Source organism: Microchirus variegatus, assembly GCF_963457635.1.
Source record: "Microchirus variegatus genome assembly, chromosome: 3".
Taxonomy (NCBI): Eukaryota; Metazoa; Chordata; class Actinopteri; order Pleuronectiformes; family Soleidae; genus Microchirus; species Microchirus variegatus.
In genome coordinates this window covers 23,313,989-23,337,030 of record NC_139804.1, presented here as the reverse complement: position 1 = coordinate 23,337,030, position 23,042 = coordinate 23,313,989, and the positions used below count along the sequence as shown (strand labels likewise).

General features: G+C 41.1%; 1 protein-coding gene across 2 annotated transcripts in view; it reads left to right on the top strand.

Moving 5' to 3' along the window:
- The window catches only part of fli1 (Fli-1 proto-oncogene, ETS transcription factor), a gene marked incomplete at its 5' end in the record, with an annotated part of 28,420 nt that extends 6,219 nt beyond the window's left edge, over window positions 1-22,201 (top strand). For both annotated transcript variants that reach the window (XM_083886307.1, XM_083886308.1), the window contains 8 exons: window positions 2,449-2,660; window positions 2,887-3,041; window positions 3,973-4,176; window positions 11,372-11,440; window positions 17,821-17,880; window positions 18,194-18,253; window positions 18,831-18,878; window positions 18,994-22,201. In XM_083886307.1, coding sequence (XP_083742433.1) covers window positions 2,449-2,660; window positions 2,887-3,041; window positions 3,973-4,176; window positions 11,372-11,440; window positions 17,821-17,880; window positions 18,194-18,253; window positions 18,831-18,878; window positions 18,994-19,523 — 1,338 coding nt within the window. In that variant the 3' untranslated portion in view covers window positions 19,524-22,201. The remainder of the gene's footprint in view (window positions 1-2,448; window positions 2,661-2,886; window positions 3,042-3,972; window positions 4,177-11,371; window positions 11,441-17,820; window positions 17,881-18,193; window positions 18,254-18,830; window positions 18,879-18,993) is intronic.
- Between the last annotated feature and the right edge of the window lie 841 nt (window positions 22,202-23,042).

Here is a 23,042-nt window from a genome sequence, read left to right as displayed (position 1 = left end):
ATTGTGGGAAGATATCAGCCAAAAGTAAAATGTATATAAAAATATAATTTCAGTCTTCACATATGTTTTGTGATTGTGTTTTTTTTAGGGTGCAACTATTTTAGAATTTATCTGTGGACATAGGGAAACAGACAAAAACAGAGTTAACCGCCTGTGGGTTGATGTGCGTGTTCCTCACAGATACTGGGAAAACATAGTATTCTTCAGCTTGATGTGCTTCTATTTTTAAAAGACGAAAACCTCTACCATCTTGATTGGCACACACCACTTGCCAATCATGGTTTCAATTGTGCAGGCTGATATGTCAGTGCAACAGTCGTAATAGTTGTCTGAGGACTTATCTGGCAATAATGAGACATTCTCTCACTCCTTTACACTTTATCATCCACAGACTGGCTGCTGTGGTCTGCTCAGATAGTGGGCCCTGCTGCCAGAGTTCAGACTATGATGGATCCTCTGATGAAATCACTGGAAAATCTAATTCTCCTGTGCTGGTTATATTGGAGAGGTTCTGCTCTTTTTTTAATCCAACCATTAACCTAAAGGGCATGCAGTACATAGTGAAATCCCCAGTTTCCAAATGTGTGAAAAACACTGTAGAACAATCAAATAGTATGCTTCCCCCTTAGAGTTTGATAAAGAGTGCATTTCACTTCTTCGTCTTGTTAAACCAGAGTTATGTTGCATTTAATTCCATGATATTCATATTCAAGAGACACATAAAAATGCACTTGATAACCCGTACTTAGTTTCTGATGGTCAATGTTTAGGTATAGTCAGAAATCACATTGGCAGTAAGTTGAATAGCTATGAAAATGTTACATTATTTATGCTATGATGTAAGTTAAAGGAAATATAAACTTTTTTTTAACACCTGTATTTGCCATAGGAGACTCCAGGTCTTTATTTTAGTGTGGCATATTTTTCAAACGGTATCTCTGTCATTGACAGTCACTGCACTGATTCTATGTATGAAAGGCAGAATATACCAAGTCAATATCCATGTAAGCAATTCAAACGTTGGCTCCAAAAAGAGATATTTATCATTTAAGTAGGCATAAGTAAAGACTTATACTTGCATGAAATGTCTGATGGCACCAATGCTATGCGAGATCAGGGGGATTTCACTTTCATAAAAGCAACATTTTAAAGAATGCAAACAACATGTTGGAAATATTGATCAGTGAATATCAAATAGCGTTTTCCCCCTGGAGCAAATATGTGGCATTCTGGAATGAAATAATTCAGTCCTTTGGGATTAGACATGTCTCAGTCAAAGCTGTACCATTAGATTCTATCATATCCAGATGTGCATCAGACTCGAGCCTAATCTTCAGCAGAGTCATATGACCATCACAATTTCTCTTGCTCTTTTGACTTACTGTATTTGTTTCTTTGATTGTTCGTAACTAATCACTTTGTACACACGGGTGTGATATTGTGACACATTGCCTGGCTCTGTTCACTGTCAAGCACCAAGTAGTGATATTTCTTTGTCTGGATGTAACCTATCGAGACGTCTTCTTCATCCGTGCTTTACTCGCAAGACTCGACACGAGAAGCATGCTGAAACCACGTATTATATTGGCCAGCTGTTAGTTTCTGCATTTGTTTTCTTTAATAAACTTACATTGCTCCAGCTGAGCCACAGCAGTGGGGTCAGTGGAGCTGTGATCCCCTGCTTCTGTTTAGGTCTTCAGCTGTGGATGAAAGTTCAAGGCCCAGACACATCAGGTGTCTCTCTTGAAATCCTGATGAGGGTTTTTTTTTTTGGTCCAGTCGTGTTTGGATAAAATAAAATGGGGGTAATCTGGGAAATGTATGTATGATAGGTTTATAATGGTAGTTCGAACATTTTTGATGAAAAGGAGATTCTAAATTTCTACATTTTGTGTTGTATTTGTTTTATGTGTATGGGTCTTTTCTGGTTCTTGTCACGGAAGGAGAATGTTTGATGCACCTTTTATTTTACAACTCTGTCTTACTCCAGTGCGGGCATGATTGAAGTAATTCTAACATCAACAGGAAACGACAGTTGCTACATTGCCTGTATACACAAACTTCTTAGGATGCCAGACTGTGATATGACCCATAACTGCACATAATTATTGTAAACAAAAATACCCATGAGACTGAAAAAGCACATCACAAGTTTCTGAGTATAGTGTCAAATGAGAGACTAGTGGTGTAGTGTATAGCAATAATTCTTACGGGATCACTGTATCCTATAACTCTGAAAGACATAGCTGGATATTTTGGGAAGTATAAGACTGATACCACTGATATCTGTTCACTTAATTTTAAGCTATAGCCAGGAGGGAGTTAACTTAGTTTAGCACTATCTCAAGTTGAAATAAGCTGCTTACAAATACCTCCAAAGATCTTTAACCACCTAAGAATTGGAATTTGCTCAAGTACTTACCAATTATTCCCTCTTTCCACCTCCAGGAGGCGCTATCAGTGGTGAGTGAAGACCAGTCCTTATTTGAGCCTCCATACGCTGCTGCTGCCCCTCTCCCCAAGACAGACATGACTGCATCTGGCACACAGGACTACGGCCAGACCCACAAAATCAACCCTTTACCCCCACAGCAGGAGTGGATCAACCAGCCAGTGCGGGTCAACGTCAAGAGAGAATATGAGCACATGAATGGATCCAGGTATGACATGACAACTGCTTTCTGTCGTTCATTGTTCTTGGTTCAGTGAGATATTACTCTTACTCAATCACTATCCCTTTACCATAACTTAACCCTCACCTTTGTCTCGAAACACTCAGCCCTGGGAAGTGTTGGGCTTCAATAGCATGACAAAGTCAGTGACTGGAAACAATGCTCAATTTACCAGATGATAATACTTTTTTCAACTATGTGTGTGCTCATGTAGCAAGGAGTCTCCAGTGGACTGCAGCGTGGGTAAATGCAATAAGCTGGTGGGGGGTAACGACACTTCTCAGATCAACTATGGAAGCTACATGGATGAGAAGAATGCCCCTCCCCCCAACATGACCACCAATGAGCGCAGGGTCATTGTACCCGCAGGTAAGACTACTAATGTAACTGCTCTATGTAAAAAAAAAAAAAAAATAATAATTCACATCAAACATGAACAAAGGTACATATGTGTATATATTGTTCGAGGTGTTTCTTGGACACCGCTGAACCACACACTGAACCACTCTCCATTGGTGCCATTTTGCCAGTGCTGTAATAATTTTACGAGTGCCGTTTTTATTTATCCAAAAGCTGGTGCAAGGCATTGTTTCAGTGTTTTACAACACCCACGAGAGCACCGCTGAATGCGTGCAGGTAGAGCTGTCAGTTTTTTTGATTTGCCAGAACTATATATATCCCTTCAGTGGTTCAGCATGTGAAATAACAAGTGCAGTTTTGGGAAAGCCTGTAGAAAAATCATTTTAATACTGAAGTTGATTATGTTGTTCCACATGATCCAGTAAACCAGATAGAATGACTGTATTTTCCCAAAAGCAAACACATTTATTTCAATAAAATTCAATGCAACTCTGGTACATTTTCCATTACAAAGGCTAAACAAGTGTGAGTGTTAAAGTGATGCAGAATGCCACTCATCTATTAATGTAACAGGAGTGCCACAATGAGGCCACTCCTTTACCACAAGTCGTAAGTTTGGGGTTTAGTCTTCTAGAATACTGCAGCATTTCAGACTTGGGTCAAGTGGCGACTTGCACTTATTTGGTGTTTACCTTGCTTCAAAATGGCACAAATAACACAACACATTTGTAATAGCAGATGGTTCAAGAAAGTTAAAGAATATTTAGAACTCTCTGCTCAATGTCTGCTACTGATAAAAAAAATGCTGCTTCCAATGTCTCCGTTTCTCCCCCTCCCTTTACCTTAAAGGGATATAAAACATTATTTGTACAGTCTTCAGTGCTGTCTGTCCATGACCACAATCATTTTGCACTCAATAAAGTCTACTGTCTTCCTCCAGACCCATCATTGTGGTCCCAGGACCATGTGCGCCAGTGGTTAGAGTGGGCCATCAAGGAGTATGGCCTGTTAGAGATCGACACTGCCATGTTTCAGAACACAGACGGCAAAGAGCTCTGCAAGATGAACAAGGATGACTTCCTCCGGCTCACCACCATGTACAACGCTGAAGTACTTCTCTCTCATCTCAATTACCTCAGGGAAAGTAAGTACACTTCATTAAGAGAAAGAATAAATACAGCGGCTAACCACGATTAACTGTGTAGAATAATCAGCTAATGACTTACTGGAACAAATGTTGGACTTGGGCAATGAGGAGTTTTTTTTTTGTTAGTTTGTTTTTTTTAACCACAAGGACAATAATGGTGTTTCTAGTATTTCTGCTATACTGGCACAACATCTTTGCCAAATAGTGAAAGCTTATACAAAATTCTCTTTTCATGTACTGTATGTTCCTCTTTGTTTAAAGTTTAACTAACCCCCCTCTTCTGCAGCTGACCTTGCCCAATACCTCATTTTGAAAAATGCCAAAGAAGTGGGCTGAGACCCGAGAGAGAGAAGAAGGGAGGGGAAAGTGCAGAGCAGTAAGGGGGCACGGTCTGGTCTTTAAAAAAAAAAAAGGAGTATTCAAAGACAATGAGTCTTGCACTGATTAGACAAGAGAGAGTATGAAAGAGTGTGCCATATACTAAAATAGCCAATAGTAAACTTTGAATGCAGTAGCTTGTGTTTGACCAGAGAGGCAATAGATACTTCCAATTGTTATCGCAACATGTATAATTTGTATACTTTACAATAAACTGTGAAGATTTGCACCTTGATCAACAAATTGCATTAAAAATGTTTGGGGGTTTAGTTACACTTAAAGCGAAGGAGGAATGTATAATGCCAAACCAACAACACTTTACTTTTTCAACACACAACATTCATATTACCATTAATAAACAGTGAAATTGCTATTGTTGGAACTATATTTCTCCATAAAATCTGCCCGGTATTAGGCTGAGCCAAGAGGGTTCCTTTCCACTCCCCAGATAACCATCGACTGCATCCCCCACTACACTTTGCAGCGCCTTATACCACATGGTCCACAGAAAGATGAAGCCCAGGTGCATTGCCTCAGGAATCATGCTAGGCCTGTGTGTTCAGCAAAGCAAAGAAAGTTGATCTGCAATTTGCAACGGAGGCAACTAAATTTGAGCCTCTTACCTTTGAAGAGTTCCTCAGCGAAATCCTACTTCATATGTTTCGGTGGGGAAAACAAGCCAATTTTCTGAGGCTGTATGCATTTCAGTACAAGATGTAACAGCAGGTGTGGGTATTGGTTTCAATACATAGTATGAAAGTGTATTCTTATTGTCCAATGAAGACAATAATGTGACCCACTGTTTACTGTACAAAATAAGCAGGTTACGGGTGATGTGCTTGGTGGACATAGAGGGAACAGTTTGTCTCATCTCTGAATTCTTTGCATTCTGTATTTGTCTCTGCTGCTGCTGAATATCATGACAGCACACTGGGTGGAGTGATGATGGCTAAACTATATTTAACATAACTCCCCAAAAACTGTGATGGGCCTCAGCGTGATGTAATGGGAACTGCATTTTGTGGGTGTCAACAGTTTTCTCTGTGCACAGCGTCTGGGCAGAGAGAGATACTTGTCATGAGTATAACAGCCTCATTGTGCAGCGCTGCAGCGGGTGGATCTGTCTGACCGCCACTGGGAACACTCCGCAGAGGAGTTTTCATTATGGCCACTGGCTGCGGGACTTAGCCATGGCTTAGGCGTGCTGCACCACGACTCTGCCCATTGCTGTCCTTTTTTGATTTAGACTTTGTATGTTTTGGAGACAGAAGAGATGTCTTGGGAATCCTCTCCACTTGCCAGCTGAAATTGCTTTGGATCTGTTCCCGACAATCAAAAAGATGAATGCTCCCATCCCGTGCCTGGACCGACTGAACTGTTTTGAGGCAGCTCTTTCAGAAGCGAGCAATGTGTATCATTGACACTGGGAGCCCGAGGGCAAGAGGGACCATGTTAGTAAATTAACCTCTGAGGAAGATGCAGTTGGAGGGAAAAGAAGAGGAGGGTTTATGTAGACCCTGATAGGGCTGATAATTTGGAAACTAAAGTCATTCTCTCCTTTCCCCCTGCAGCACAAACAAACAATCATAGATGACGACTAACTCTGTCCAGAAAATAGACCTCTGGCTTCACTCACGAGAACTGGAGCTGGGGTGAGCTTCTAGAATACAGAAAAAGAAAGGGAGGGGAAACACTGAGCCCTGGAAGTATTAGTAATCACAGGTCATGTGATGTTTTCTCCCAACCCCAGTCACCCTTCTCAAAAAAAAAAAGATGGTCCAAGGGGCCAATGCGCCCATTTCATAGACATCTGCACGCATCATGCATGCATTTGTTTCTGGCTATTGAATCACTGATTAACATTCCTCAGAGTCATTAAGCCATGTACGTACACAGGGCAGTGACACACTTCCCCACCACGCGGTCATGCAATCACAAAAAAGGCCTGCCGTGCCATGTGCAGACATGTTGCTCAGACTTGAGCAAGTGGCACAATCTGAACATTTGTCTGAAATCCCAGCTGCTTACAGTAACAAGGGTAGTTGCCCATGCATTATTTTGGCCTCACTGTTGGTCACTTATCCAGATTTTTTTAAGTGATGGCCGCCCACACCCCAATGTGCTTTCAATTTTGGGTGCAATTTGAGAATTTGTTCAAATTAGTCTGTCAGGGAGGGACCGCGGACTGTTTGCTTTATCGCACCCATGTAGGTCGGTTTGAGACCACATGTGCTGGAAACGGAGTGGAGCAGAAAACCTCAGACAACGAGAGGCTGTACCTCCAACATGCAGAGATGCAAGACGAGAGGGGGAGAATGAGAGGGAAGATGGCAGGAGCGAAAGGAGAAAATGAGGGGAGAAAGTACAAGACAGAGAATTTAGAGCAAATCTACCATAAATCGAAAGAAATAGAATGATAGAATTTGGATGAAAAGATATCCTTGACGGATAGCTTTTACAGTAGTTATTTGAGGACAATGGTGGTGTTATAGAACAAGTGAGACAAAAATGAAAAAAAGAAAGGTGGGGGTGAACTATTCTTTTCAGAAGTGTGTGCAAATGGTGCGAGGTGGTCATGATTGAGTGCCTTTGGAGAATAGCAACAGTTCTGTTTCCCAGCTGTCGCAGTTGCTTGTGTGCCTGGATGGATTTACAGTTAAGGAGTCAAAGACAGACAGACGGAGAGAGTGAAAAAAAAGGGGGAGAAAGAGAGTGATAAGTCTAGGCTTCTGCACTGCCGCATGCTCCAGAGTGGGGGACATTCTCGAGCCCTCAATAGTTTATACAGACCATAAACATCTGGGCTCGAAGGCTGAGTAGGGAAAAAGGAGGTCTGGAGAGCTCTCTCTTTCCCTTTTTCTCACTCTCTCCCTTACACTCTCCCCTCTTTCTCCTCTCTCAACATTTTTATTGAGGTCCCCTTGCATTAGTTCTTTCAATTGGCAGATTATCACTGGTGCAAAAGGGCTCAACGACTTGGCTCTTTGCCCTTTACTGTTAGCTGTCTGCTGTTAGCCACCGTTACAGAGCAGTCTGCTCACTTGACTGGTGGGATTCAAACACTTGGGCAGACTTCTACACATATATCTTGTTAGCATAAGTGGAGGTAAATAACGTGCAGTTGTTCACGTAAACATGCGATGAGCACAGCTGTTTTATCGTCCAGAAAAGGAGAACACTGAAAAAATATTATTTCTCTCTGCAATACCAGTGGATTGCAAATGTTGAATTAAGTTAGGGGAACATTAAATCCACAGTAAACAAATGGTTAGGGTTTGTTTGGTGGGAGTATACACCAACAAAATTGGTTGAACAGCATCTAAATCCAAGTAAGACTTTTCACACCCACATCATGCAGTAATGACTTACAAGTTGGCAGGTATGGAAGTACACAGGCTTTAAACTATTTGTCATTCTTAACCAAAAACACTTTATAACAAGGTGAATATTCACAGATGTCACCTGCAATAAATCTAGTCCAAGTTTTAGACTTGAGTCCCCAGCCAGCTGTCAATCACATGGCATACACTCATATATGCCATGCATTATTGTCTATTTTTCTTTATATGGGAAAATAATTTACAAAACTGAAATGTGCTAGAAGACCCGTCTTTCGCTCTTTGTCAGCTGGGTAGTTTGGTTTTGCTCCAAGTTCCCCGGTTTAGTCCCACAAGTCCAAAAATATGCAGATGCTAATTGGACACTCTAAATTGACCCGTAGGTTTGACTGTGTGAGTGAATGGTTGCTTGTCTATATTGCAATGGACTGGCGACCTGTCCTGGGTGTGCACCTTGCCTTCTGCCCTATGTCTGGGATTGGCTCTGCCGTGGAAGATAAAGCAGTAGACAGTCAATGAATGAATGAATGAATGAATGAATTATATGTGCTAGAAGACCTGAAACTGGTGAGAACTTTAAATGTTTACTGATATTACAAATGAAGTGAGAAGTTGGCTCATTTTCCCATAGACCTCAAATGAAGTTAATTTTTGCGACTAGTGGAGGTGCTACTTGCTTGCTTCACTTTTCAAACCAGACCTGCATCCTTTTTTTTTTTTTTTTTAATCACAGTTTTCAATATAGATATGCAGAGGCCCAATTCAAAGTTTGTTTGCTATTTTCTGACTGAAATAAATAATACATTATAATAGATAATAATACATCATTTAAAGTTATGGTGGGCCACTACACATTTGGAATGACTGCATTAATGTGTGTATGTGCACATATATTTGGCGCACCACTAAAATGTCTTTCAGTCTGTCCGATCTCAGGTTTGACAATACACATTTGTACAAATTCTTATCCCGCCATGACCTCGCTTTTCATGATAGCTGACTATAGTTCTTGGTCATAGTTGAGGAGGTTTCAATTCAGCAAAAAGTTTAATTGCAACAAAGTAATGCATAGAACAGTGACGTATAGAAATTGTGGTCGGGCCGGAGGTTGTGTGAACGCAGCTTTACTGTGATGATGGGTTTGTGGAGGACTGCCACGTGCATTCAGGGCAAACATTAAGCTCGCTGTCGAATACCTCTAAAGCATAGGCTGACAGCAAGTTACACCACAATGTCTCATTTTCTATTTCTGTGTCCCCGAGGACAGAATTATGCGACGCGTGGGTGAGTAGGCATTTTTGTTTAAAGTCACTTTTGACAGAGCTGTTGGCCAAATGACAAAAGCAGTTATGGTCACGATAAACTCTTTATTTAGTGCTTGGAAAATTAGTAAATTAATTTGTAAATCAATATATAGCATGTAATGCATGATTAATTACATTTTAAGGCTAAAATGTGAGTCATTTTGGTGCTATGAACAGCTGGCATAAAGATGAACAGTGGGGCGAAAGAGTGCACCGCTAAGTCAAAAGATGCCCAAAACTTGGTGACTGACTGGGACCTGCAGTTTATTGACAAAACTCAGACCACATGTTTGAGGCAATGGTATCATATAGCTCTAGAGGGTAAACAGCGGGGGCCCGATGGAGGTCCATCCCATTACTGAGGAAGCTCTGAAAGATCTCTGTCAATATCACGGGCGTACCAAACTGGAGGACAGGGCTATTTGAAGGAGCCATCACTCATAGGAAGGACAGAAAAGAAAACTGTTTGTGGATATTATGTAATCTAACAGACTACACAGATGTAACTGTAGAGGGGAAGAGAGGGTCTGCCTGAACACTGGCCAGTCCTCCCACTGCGCTGTCAGATTACCGGGACATGTTTGTTTTCTAAGAGAGGAAGAGTCCCTCCAAATAAATAGGCCACACAGCCAAGACTCTCTCCACCAAACTGTCAGCTGTGGTGTTTCTCTCTCTCTCTTCATGTCTCCCCCAAAGCTTTCGCTCTTGCTCTCCCTCCCTCATACAGCGGTCCTGCATTTGTCTGTGGGATGGTTTGAGGTTTTCTCAGCAATGCTGCCTGTTTGCCTGTCTGGGTCAGCCCACATATGTGGCACACAGTAGGAAAAGGGTTAACAGTCCCCTTCCTCCCTTTTACTCCTCCCTTCTCTCCCTCATTTATTTTTCTGACACCCTGTTCATTTTTCTCCTTACACTTTCTCCCTCATTCCAAAGATGGCGTTTTGTCGGATAGCTTGCCCCGTGCACTTACGCTCTGCGTGTGGAATTATTTTTGTACAGGGAGCTGCATTTGATTGCTGAGCAGGGACCCTGCCTCACACAATGGCTCCCCTGTTCTGAGGCCCCCAGGTTTCTAAACTAGACCCAGAGCCTTGGGGGTGCCGGGGAGTAGGTAGAACAGCGAGGGGTGGGGTGTTGGGAAGTTGAAATACATTTGTGGAGCACCACACTTTTTCCCCCACAGCCACCCCCCTAAAAAAATAGACCCATAGTCTGCCACTTTGGGCTTCTTCACCCCCAAGCTCAGTCAGCTACTCAGCAAGTTAGTTAAGAAACCTGAACCAAATCACAAGAGCACAAAACAAACAGAATTCTGGTGTGCACTTTTTATTCCTCTTTAAATTGCGCCATTCACAAAAGGTATACCTTCTCTATACTCAGCAGCTCTCTGTAGCAACCTAAATCTTAACACTCCCAGCGCAGTAGCTGCCTTTGTGTTTTCTCTGTGCATTTTTGGGTCTGTTTTTCCACTCGCTGATTTATGCCTGGGGGCAGCTAAAATTAAGGGAGCATTTTGGTGCCGCCCAGGGTGCCTGTGTAAGTGGAGGAATGCAGTGCAGAGTTCTGCTCCATAAGGTGAAATGAATAGGCAGCCATATGCAGAGTCTTGCCTCCCTGACTTTATTATTCAGGAGTAGAGTTCGCCGTTAAAATGCTGACAGGCAACAGGTTTTTTCCAGCATTTAAAGGAGTGACTGTGGTGACCGTGTGCTGGATTGGCTTTATTTGGGCCTGGATTTATGTGTCATGACTTATTTTCCTTCAGAGATTATTTTTTAAGGACAAAACAGGAAGACAATTCAAGAAATGAAAAGGGCTCTTTTCATTTTGTGCTGCTTGACAGTAATTGAGCTGAACATTTTACTGCCACCTACTGGCTATGATTATAGCTTTTGAGTGTTTTGTCAGCCATGCCTCAGCGTACACTGAGGCTGTTCTCTGTTTCAATCTCCCTGACAGCAAATTCATCCTGTTGAATGGACAAATTCAAACCTGTTAAAAAATACTACAAGCAAGATAAACCAAACACCAATGGAGTCATAATACAAAATGCTGAAGCATATAAATATATCATCTACTGTTAATTACCTCTCAGGATTTCAGCATATTCCTATGCAGATGTAGGTTGTTTTTGAGCTTGTCACTGATGTATTTAATTTTATTTTGTTACAGGTAGCTCATCATCATCCTATAATACACCATCTCACCCAGACCCGTCCCCACGCCTGGTCACAAAAGAGGGTAGGAACATGTTTTACTTTTTATGCTATTTTCTATACATGGTCTGTATGTTTTGTATTCAATTAACATGCATCTGTTCAATTGAGAAATCGCACACAATTTGAAAAATGCAAATGCGAGCACAGAAATCACGCACACACACACACTTGAGAAGACAAGAGCACTCATACAAAGTGCTTGTCACGCGCAGAGATTTGGATAGGTTTACTTTGTGCAGTTGAAATAATATGAGCTAAGCTGCTAAAACAGACAGTTGTATTGTGATCTATATCTGGACACTACAGTTAATGCTTATTAACAAGAAGACAAAAGCAGTGTGCTTGCTTATGAGCTCCAGCTACAGCCTTGGATGCACGAGCAGACTGCGGATGCAGTGATTGTTGGGAAGAAGAGGGTTCAAAGATATGAGGTTGTTGTTTGGAAAGATCAGACACAGGTGCTGAAGTAAGAACATGTGTGTTATAAACATGCCCGACGAGGGGGCTTGGCAGTGTGGGCCCACGCTGAAGTGGCAAGATGAGTGCCACTTTGCAGTTTAATTATTTAACGCTTTAATATCGATCACACATTGTTACTTTTTTATGAGATTGATTCATTATGGGCCCTGCGAATATAACAAGAACAACTCTCTGGTGTGAGTTGAGGATATTTTCAAGCCACAAAATATATCAACTAAAGCCATAAATTAAATTCACTTTATGTATGATGTTCATTCTACAGTGCATACGTTTTCATCGATGTGTGTCACGCAAAACAGATATAAAGTAGAAGCGTTTCAGCCACGTAGGACCCGTTGTATTGTTTGAATTGTTGATCATTTTCTTGCAAAAGCCGGGCTGAGAACAATGGCTGCAGCAGCTCAGAATGATTGTCTCTTTCCTCTAGATACCTTCTCACTCTACAAACAGTATTATGTGCTGACACAAACACATCACACCGCCTATCTGTTAAAAAAAAAAAGCTACACGTCCTTTACATCGACTATATGGTGTCACCACCAGAGACGGGACAAAGGACTGCAAAAACAATGATAGCCTCGCTCACAGGATGAGTGGCCCTATCAAGGCAGAAGGAGAGGAAACACTAGGTCTGATAAGTGTCCAAGAATGCCCTCTGCCTCGCTCTGTCTGCCCCAGCGGTGAACGTTAGCAGGCCATGTACTTGTTCACGCCCCGGCTTCAATACCAGTGGACCAATGGGCAGGCCAGATAAGATTCTGCTCGGTCACCTCTGACCCTGGTCTTCCTGGTTCTCAGAGCCAGGTATTTGGTCTGGCAGGAATTGAGTGTCACTCCCTTTGGCCAGCATTTTCCATTTCACAAGGGGTGACTTACAGGCTTAGAGTTGTGTTTTGTGATCCCAACCGCTGTATGGTGACGAGCTCCTGCCACACCGTCAGGGTGGCGTTCCATAAAACTCACACCAATTACTTGATTTTGAAATAAGTTCAAGGGGAAACGAGAGACAATACTGGGAGTTTGTGACTCATCTTTTAAAAAGTGGTGCTGCTTCAGGAGATATTAACATTTTCACACACAGATCAGCGCTAAGCGATAACTCCATATTGCCATTTAAGAGCAGTCAAATACCAAACAGGCTCTTTGGGGTAGAGTAAGCATGAGCGTACAGCAGGAGACAACCCTTAATCTGCTCCAGACTCTGTGGTGTAAAATGCAATGTTATGAATAAAAGAGAGCATATAAAACACGGAATGCAGCAGCTATGAAAGAGAGTGTGTGGCTCGATGTGTGTATCTGAAGTCTGTGCCTAGGATTTTTCTGCAGACAGGCATGTGTGTGTGGGTGAGTTCCTGTAACTCTGGGTACAGCAAGTGTTTTTTGTATATTTTTTAGTGTGTATGTTTTCGTTTGCTCTTTTTTGAACGTTTCCTTTTGCATTGGTAGTTTTGTTTGTTGGCTACTTTAACTACATTTCTGGCCTTTTTTTCCTCCCCTGTGCCTAATATTTACAAAACGTTCAGTATTTTTGCTAATGTTGCGTTGATTTTGGAATTACATAGATCTGTCGTCGAGCATTCATATTGTTTGCCGCTTGTATATGTGTGGGAGGATGATTCACCTCTCTGAATGCATTCATTTTCAAGTCAACGCAGCAATACAATTTGAACTGCACCATTATGCACACAAGCTGAGCACATTCGACTTTCAATTGCTCCCTCTTTTCAGTTTGAAAATAACGCGTTTTTTCCTTGGGAACAGAAACAATTTTGCACATAACTTTTGTGTATATTTATGTGTGCGGCAATGTTGTTCCCTTTTCGTCAAAAACGTTTATTGATTTGATGCTTCTTTTTTCTATTTCTTTTTTTTTGGCTCTGGTGCACCCACTGTCTCCTCATGCTGTGTAACTCCTGTACTTTGCCATCATTCTCCTCCTCTCATGGCTCCTTCCTCACACAGATGGCTTTTAAAGCACCTGTATTACGGGTATTAAAAAAGTTTATCCTGTCTGGGTCTCTCTCCTTGGCTCAGACTCAGGGTTAAAAACAGTCCACGATTTGAAATCTCTTCTCTCTTACTCTGTCTATCGCACCGTCTGTGTGCAGTTGCTCTCTCTTCCTCTCCCACTCTGTCTCAGCTCAGTCTTTGTCCTTTTACTCTCTGTCTCTCTCTGCCTCTCTCTCTTTCCCTCGCTGTCTAGCGCTTGGGCCTTGTTTTGACTAACTGGTCCTGCAGTCAAAGTCTCCCAGGAGCGTGCACCACACCCCAGACCAGAGTGGAAACTGGCTCAAGTCGCAGTCAGAGCGAGGCCTGGAAAAATGAAGGCGAGAGGGGGGAGTTTGGTGGAGGTTGGAGATGAGGCGGCTCTGTGTGTGTGTGTACATTTGGTATATGTCTGTGTTGGGGTGTCCAGCTTGAATAGTGTACCCCTACCATTTGGGCTTTGTACATTTTAAATCAGATGCTTCTTTAGTTTTTTTTATCGCAGTCCAATGGTAGTGAAACCCGTGAAGTGTGCCGTCTTTTGGGATTTTTTTTTGCCACCATTATGTCTCTATGTGTGTTGGTGAAGGAAAATATTGTTTTGGAGGTTAATGTGATCTGTGCCAAAAGCTACATCAGGGGCATCTAAAAGCCCACATTACTGGGCATCCACTCCAGCCCATACCAGACAGTAGCTGAGTTTGCTGCCATTGTTTTCTTTTCAAATTCCAAAAGTTTTGCCTCGTCTGACTGTGTTATTTTCATTATTATTCTCCTCCCTTCCTTGAATTTCCTATTCGTTCTTTATTCCTGTGTTTTTGTACACTTATTCCACCTCCATTTTCATTCGTCTTATGCTCTCACTTTGATCTTTCCCTCTCTTTCCCTGTGCCTCCTCTTCCACCAGCTCCTCTTCTGTTTGGAACCCCCTTTCTACGCATACATGGAGGTAGCCCCGTTGTGTATGTTTTCTTTTTTTTTTTCAGTGTGGTGGTGAGCCAGTAGGGGTGGGGGGTGAGTAGAGGGGAAAAAAGGGCCAGTAAAACAAAGAGAGGTTGTCTGCAGGCGAGGCAGGCAGGAAACGCAAGTCTCCGAGGACTCTCCCCCAGTCACTGCTCCTTGGCTATCCTGCCGCCCCACACCAGATTGAACCTGACAGCCCCGCTGAGCCACGGCAGCCCACTTGTTATTTGTCCCTCCTCTCCTTCTTTTTTTGTCTTTCTATCTATCACACTCACCTTTCTTTCATTCATTTGATCATATCCTGTATTCATTCATTCATTCATGCATTCATTCATTCAGCTCTTTATGCTCTGTTGCAAGTTCACGTCCCTTGTTATTCCACTATCACTTGTATTTTCCCTTCACCAGATAAGATCTGTCGGGGCTGACGTGGGGTTAAAAGATGCAATTTACTGACAAGATCATGAGATTCTCAGTAGCAGGGACTTTTGCCATTTGAAGACACTGTAACGGTTATTAAAGAGGAACTACTTTTAATTATTTGTGAAACAATGAAAGACTTGTGTGGTAGGTTACCAGATACATTCTGTTTCCATGCTTGCAGTGAGATAGGAATCTTAAATAGCTATGCTGAAAGGGGAAATTAGGAGTTCAGTTCAGAGTATTCTTACTTTATTTTAGGGGACTTAAGGTGTGAAAAAGCTGAGATCCACAGGAGGGCAGTATTGTACAGTGTTTAGAAAAGGCCAGCCATGTAAGTGGCTACTGATGATACAGTGTATTTGATTTTAATAGATGCTTTTCTGTTGTGGCTGACGCAGACATTGTATGTAGCAAATATACAATGGTTACCAAGGCAACCGTTTCCATTTGTTTCACACACACACATTGAAAAGTGCAGGTAATCATTTAGGTTTGTATTGTACAATGAATCAGACATTTAAATATTATAAACATTATAATATTTAGACAAATAAGAAGAATCATGATATAACTCACATGACATTATAATGATTCAGGTCTCCAGACTAACTTTTTGTATTGTTTAATTTATTCATATTAGCCTTTTTTGTAAAAAAATGTTTTTGTCCTTTTGTCCTTCTTCTTGTCATTTTGCACCATGGTTATGACTGATGTACTTTCCTAGTCTAAATATTCAGAAGACAAAAGCACTATCAATGAGATTAAGGAGTAGAACTTCTAGCTCGAGCTGTTTCGAATTTTATCATTAGCAGCGAAGTGAAGCCCCAGTTCTACTTTTCTTTGGCCTGGTGGGTTGGTCAAATGGCTGTGATTGGCTGAATGGCTGTTCAATGAATCTACTTTGACCAATACATGTGATTCAGCGTCTCCATTCTTCTTCCTCATTCTCTGTTCTTCTTCTGCCATACATGGATGCCTTGCAGCACATTTCTGCCTCTCTCCACGACACCCACAGGTGTGGTGCTCATGGACCAGGCCCTCTTTATTAATCTATAGGCACAAGCAGTCAACTTTTGCTTTCAATAAAGCTGCTTGTCAAATATTCTGCCTCCACACTACAATGTGGGATTGTCTCTAACCCTTGTTAGACTCCCAGGTGATCTTAGAAACACCCTGTCATCAGCTTTACACACTGTCTCTGTCAGTTGCTCTCTGGGAGAAACACTGCTGACATAAATATTTACATGATAAAAGTCATGATCATGGTCTAAGAGCATGATAAAAGTGCATATTTGTGCCCAGCCATGGAAAAACCAGGAACAAGTCCCCCGATGGGTTATGTTGAGTTATTTACAGATAAAATACATTTAAGTGGTTCTGTGGTGTAGCGTGGATGGATCAGTCTGTTGTTGAAGGAGCTGATGCCACACTAACTCAGCTAATTGCTAAATCAATAATATCACATTCAATATGTCATACCCAAAGCTGTCTCATTCGCACATTATTTAAGCACATCAAGTTGGTTTGTTATTCATATTAATAGCAGATGCTCACATACTCCATTTACAGCTAATAATACAATCACCAGTTTTCAATATGTGTATGATTTGCATTTTAAATCGACAATAATGTCGTTGTTAAGAAGTACATCCAATGATTTAGTTCTTCTGCAATGCGTTTTCCTTGTCCATCTTCATTCAAAGGTGGAAACACGCAGCTTCTCGAAGTAGCAGTAGCAGTAAAGACGCTTAATATTAAGTAGTCATGTGTTTTTGCTGTGACCCCGCAGTTGATTGGCTGAAAAAATTGTTTCAACGCGATCAAACAACCCACTCCCCAAGGTTACCAGAGGGTACTAGTTAGCTGTTCTCTCCGTACATTAGAGCATTTTGAGCTATTTTTCCTTCATCTGTTTATTTTTCTGTTTGTGTTTGAGTGACTGGTTGTTACTGGAAGCCATCACCTTCACACTCACTCAGTGTTGTGCATTTTAACTGCAGATGCACGGCTGGGTCTCACGCTGGGCTAGTTTGGCTGCTTGCCATGGTTTTATAAAATTAGCTCGGGTTCAGAGATGGGAGGCTCACTATCATGTGCAGGTATTATCTCTCTCTCTCTCTCTCTCTCTGGCAGTGTGTGTGCACTTGTCTGTTTTGAGTCAATTTCAGACCTTTCCTCCATGGTCATGTTGCAAGCTGCTCAACCAACTGTCCTCTGTCAAAGATTGTGCCATCTACATTTTAACCACCACAATGTGCCAAATAAAACCACATATCCATAGCCAGATATCCTGTGAAGAGTGAGCGGAACTATGTTTTGATAGATGTATGATATATGTATTTGCCACCGGTGTGCTTGCTTTGTCTGTGACCGTTGCATTCGCAGTGGCTCGCCTACGCATAATGTGATATGTACACACACACGGGTAAAAATGTGTGTTAATGTTTGTAATGTGTGTAGCTTGACTAAGTAAATACAAAAAAACGTACTGGAAAGTGTTTTTTTTTTAACATACTGATTTTAATCCTCTTGTCCTCTTGTCTTCTTCAGACCCTTCATATGATGCTGTACGAAGGACAGGATGGTCAAACAACATGCACAGTGGCAAAGGTGAAGAAACAAAAAGCAAAATACTGGAGTAGTAACTATGGTTGTAGTATCCTACCGAGAGAGCATGTGAGATTATGTTTCACCTGACATAACATCCAAGTTACTTGCATATGCTACTTAACTCATGTCTGCCTCACACTAGCAGATGTTCGAACATCTACAGAGTCTAGACATGTGGGGCAGACCGCTAAAAATTACACAACCCGGACTCACAGTCGGCAGATACCATCTTATTTATTTTGGACTTCCACTGACTTGTGTTGAAAACGATCAGTAGCCACCCCACTGATGAGTTTTCTCTCTCTCACTACAGGCTCACCAGTGGTTACTCAGAATGTGACCAAATCCACTGAGCAGCCCAGACCTCAGCCAGGTAACATTGTTTGCATGAAGCACATGCTTAAAGTTAATATGCTTGTATCAAACTTTTATTTATTTTGTGCTTGCACAACAGTGTTCCATTCTTGTATGTTCTGTATTGTTTGTAAAGACCACATCAACAATATGCAAATCACCACTGCCTCAGAAAAAAGTGCTGCAATACTATTGTTTTTAAGTGACTCACCAGCAATTTAATAACGCAGTCTCCTGCCAAGCTTCAAGTGTTTACTTGTGTTTCTCCCATACCACTCAGCCACATATCTAATTGCATGTCTCATTGTGTAGAGAGCACAATAATCCAAACACACAAAAACAACATTTGGCCAGAAAAAAACACTGTCATTTTGTCATTCAAACTGAACTCTAAAATTATAAGCCAGAATAACGTAAAATATGAAAGGAAGAGGTTTCTTTTGTAGTTTTCTAAAATCATTATCATTAAAAATAAACCATTTGTTGTTTCCCGACCATGTTTATTTTGTCTTCAGTCTTCCATACTAATCAGTACAGGTCACTGATCCTCATCATAATCGGTGTGTTGACCAAGAAAGCTTTTCTTTTGTTCACAGACCCCTACCAGATCCTGGGTCCCACCAGTAGTCGCCTTGCCAATCCAGGTAAGCGTTATAGCTGTCAAGCCTTTATCAATGAATTTGTCTTAGGATGTGTTTTTGTGTTGCACATGGCTGCATGTCCTTCTGACCTGTGCTTTTGTTGTGTGTCTTCATTCAGGTTCAGGTCAAATTCAGCTGTGGCAGTTCCTCCTGGAGCTCCTGTCTGACAGCGCCAATGCGGGCTGTATCACCTGGGAGGGCACCAACGGAGAGTTCAAGATGACAGACCCTGATGAGGTGGCGCGGCGCTGGGGTGAGCGTAAGAGCAAGCCCAACATGAACTATGACAAGCTGAGCCGTGCACTACGCTACTACTATGACAAAAATATCATGACCAAGGTGCACGGCAAGCGCTATGCCTACAAGTTTGACTTCCACGGCATTGCTCAGGCACTGCAGCCACACCCCACCGAGTCCTCCATGTACAAGTACCCCTCGGACCTTGCCTATATGCCTTCCTACCACGCCCACCAGCAGAAGGTCAACTTTGTATCACCACACCCTCCATCCATGCCTGTCACCTCCTCCAATTTCTTTGGACCCACTGCTCCTTACTGGAGCTCACCCACTGCAGGCATTTACCCCAACCCAAATGTCCCTCGCCACCCTAACACCCACGTGCCTTCTCACCTGGGCAGTTATTATTAAAACATCCCTGCACGCCCTGTGATGTCAAACCAATGAAGACTGAGTTGATAGAGAGATTTGTTCTCTGAAGAAATTGTGCTCCTAAATGAAGGATGATTAAAATGAAGGAGTGTTATAAGAATTTATAAAGAACTGGATTCTATGCTCCAAAATGGAATACTACTTAACTTTACAAGACTAGCAACTGTTTTTTTTTTTTTAAGTTTCTTGGACGTGCGTCTGAGTTTCCTGTGCATTTCTGTTTTTCCTTCCTCCTGAGGGCTGCACCTACAGGTGTCCTTCCAAAAACCAAAGAGGTTTGGAGAAACAGCTCAATTGTGTCTGCCTCTTCACCCTGCTACAGTACCAGACATGGGCCTATAATTAATGGGTCTCAATCTTTATCCTCATCAGTGCATTATGTACATTATGCTTCAAAGCATTTGCCTTTTCCGCCCATCTACAGCCTTGCTGGGGTTTCCCTATTCCCACCACATCTACCCTTCTGTTTCCACTGGCTCTATCTGCCCATCTGCATCTTTTTCTGTGCGTGTGGAGAGTTTTCTGGAATTCGCTGGATTAGGAGGAGCTCTCAAAAGAAATGGACTTTTCTCGGCACTGAATGAAATTTGGCAACTGGAATATGCCATTCACAATCTTATTTATCCTCCAAACTGGAAGGCCAGAGAAGAGTGAAATAACACAGAAGGAAGCGCTGTATGTTATGCTGACCTGGGTCAACTCAGTCACTTAAGATGCTTTCTGTGTGTAGTGTGTGAAGTTCAAGATTGGCAAAGTGTACAGTTGACTCGCTGGGGAAGTGGAGTCGAGATGTAATTGAAGTAATTTGCAACAATAATTCAACCCAGGTCAGATGTTTTCAGGGGGCCACACACTAGGCTACTAAATGTTTGCCATGTTGTTGCCTTGCAGCCATGCCATTTCCAGATGTTTCGTTGCTCAACCATGTCAGTATTAATGTGAATGTCTTCTGGTTTGTGAAACATATAAAAAGGGATACCCTGCAGCGAAATCAAAATTTGTCAGATGTTTTCATTTGGAAAAACTTTTAGTGGAGAAAATAAATTCCACCCTACTTAAGACCATGATTGCTGCACCTGTCTAAATCTTCAAAAGAGTGCCTTTTTTAGGGCACGGCTCAAGGCTATATGTTGATAAGTGGATGTTCTTGTTTGTTTGTATATCAAAGTGCCATTCATGTATTTAATTTCACTCTGATGTGGTTTACTATGTGCCATATTAAGACCCAAATGCTAACCCTCTTAACTGCTGTTTTATACCATATATTTTCTAGTCATTACAAATGGAACAGTATGACATCCTTAAAAGTATTGTGACATTCATAAACGTCTGTGTCTGACCAGAAATCTGACAATTTTTGATTTTGAAGTGCACTCTGACTATAATGGCTGCCATGGTGTCTCCTTCTTCTTTCCTACATAGGCCAGTCAGGACTATATAGGTATGGAAGTCATGTTACTAGACAGTCAAGTTGTATTTTTACCAGGGCTGGATCCTAGTTTGAGAGCAGCATGTGTCTTTGAATGTTAGTTTCTCACTGATCTAGAGCCCAGAGTCAGGATTTCATCGTCATCATGTAATAGTTTCATGTCAAAACATATCCATCTTCGGGTGTTTAAAGCTGTTAGTAGCAAACACATTTTCCGTCAGAGTAACTGAAAGTGGACACTTGAAAATGAATTACTTGGGCCCAAGTAGTTTATCAGAGTTCAAACCCAATAAAATATGATGAGATGAAACAAGGAAATCCTCAGATTCGCAAACGCTGTGCGTTTGTCAGACCTATTTTGTATTATTTTATAAGCATCAGTCAACTAGGCATTAAAGCAACTTACTGTATAAATTATGCAGAGTTATTTTCATATGTGACACAGTATAAAAAAAAAAAATCAAGATAATTAATACGAGTTGACCTCGGTCAAAAATGCAAAACCTTTTAAGTCAATTTCTGCTAAGTAGTTTGTAAGCATTTAAGCGTTTTTTATATCTGTACATTTGGGCAATACATGTTAACATTTTTGTTTTCTTGTTATTGTTATTGTTTCTCAAAATTCGATTGTAACATCCTAAATACCTTTAAGTGCACAACATATTCTTTTGTATTCCCAAAACCATAAGTGCCTGCTTGAATCATAATAACCCAATTGCCAGGGATTTCTTTACTCTATATGCAACATGTAATTAAGATGGTTTATTTCCATTTTGAATCATTTCTTTTCGAAAACAAAAAAAATAACCCAAGGATTGGTATTTTGTCCTGTACATTGAAGTATTATACATTTTGTATTTTTATACAAAATAATACCAACAGTATTAATATCCACAACCAGCTTCTCCTGGATATTTTAGCTTTAAAAGACCAGATAAAAGAAAAAGGGAACAGGAATTATTGTAATGTACCCTTAATGTCCATGTTTCACAAGCATTATTAATGAAAGGGATCTGTGCTACTTCTTATATGCAATGTATTTTGGATATCAAATATATATTATATGTGTGAGGGCATGAGGACGTGCGAATGTGTGTGTGGCTGTGTGTAATTTTACAATTAACCAATGTATTATTATATTATTATTATTATTGTCATTCCTGAAATGTATGAATACCTTTTGGAAAAGGGCTTTTGTATAGGAAAATGTGACAAAATAAATTTTTACCTCTCATTTTTTGATCGTTTGTCTGTGGCTTCATCAGGGTGTCGAAACACAGAGTTGAAAAAAACAGTAAAGAATCTTTAACTTTAAGACAGCAATCACGAGAAAAAAGTTGGCATTCATTCCAAAAAACATAATCCATTTAATATTTTGTCATTTTTAATTTGCATTTTATTGACATTTTATTTTACACTTAATACCGGTTTCTTATTGTTTTTACAGTGACCTATTTACAGTTCATAATTAAGCAACTTTTGATTATCCTTGAAATGTGTAATATATTTATTTCTAAAAGTATACCGTTGACTGTGTCAAATGGCATCTATCATCTTACAACCTAATTAGTTTACAACCATGAAGACATGAGATATGTATCACAGATACGGGGAATAGCTGTCATAAGGCAGTTGTGGGCTTGTTTTTTTAATTTGATTTGATTGAAATATGCCCCTCAAGCATGTATCATGGTGCTGCTTACTAATTTTGAACATATGGCAATATTCATTATCTTGTATCCTGAGATTGTCTCTTATCATTTGTTCCATCAACCTCCCTGAGCGCAGACACACGACTGTACAGTACATTACAAAGGTTGTTGAGGTCCATCTTGACAAACCTGTCAGGGCGTCATGGTAGTATACAGTCTGTGCTCCTAAATGGAGAATTCTGGTTTCCTGTTCTGAATAAGGGGGCAAAATAAGGGCCCACGAGCAACAGCTTTCATCTCATAAACACCACCCCTCCACTGTGTGTTTATCACCTGTTTGCTGCCACAACTTTGCTTTGTTTATAGATTAAAGGCTATGATACGGGACGACACCTGTCATTGTGTTCCTTTGACCTT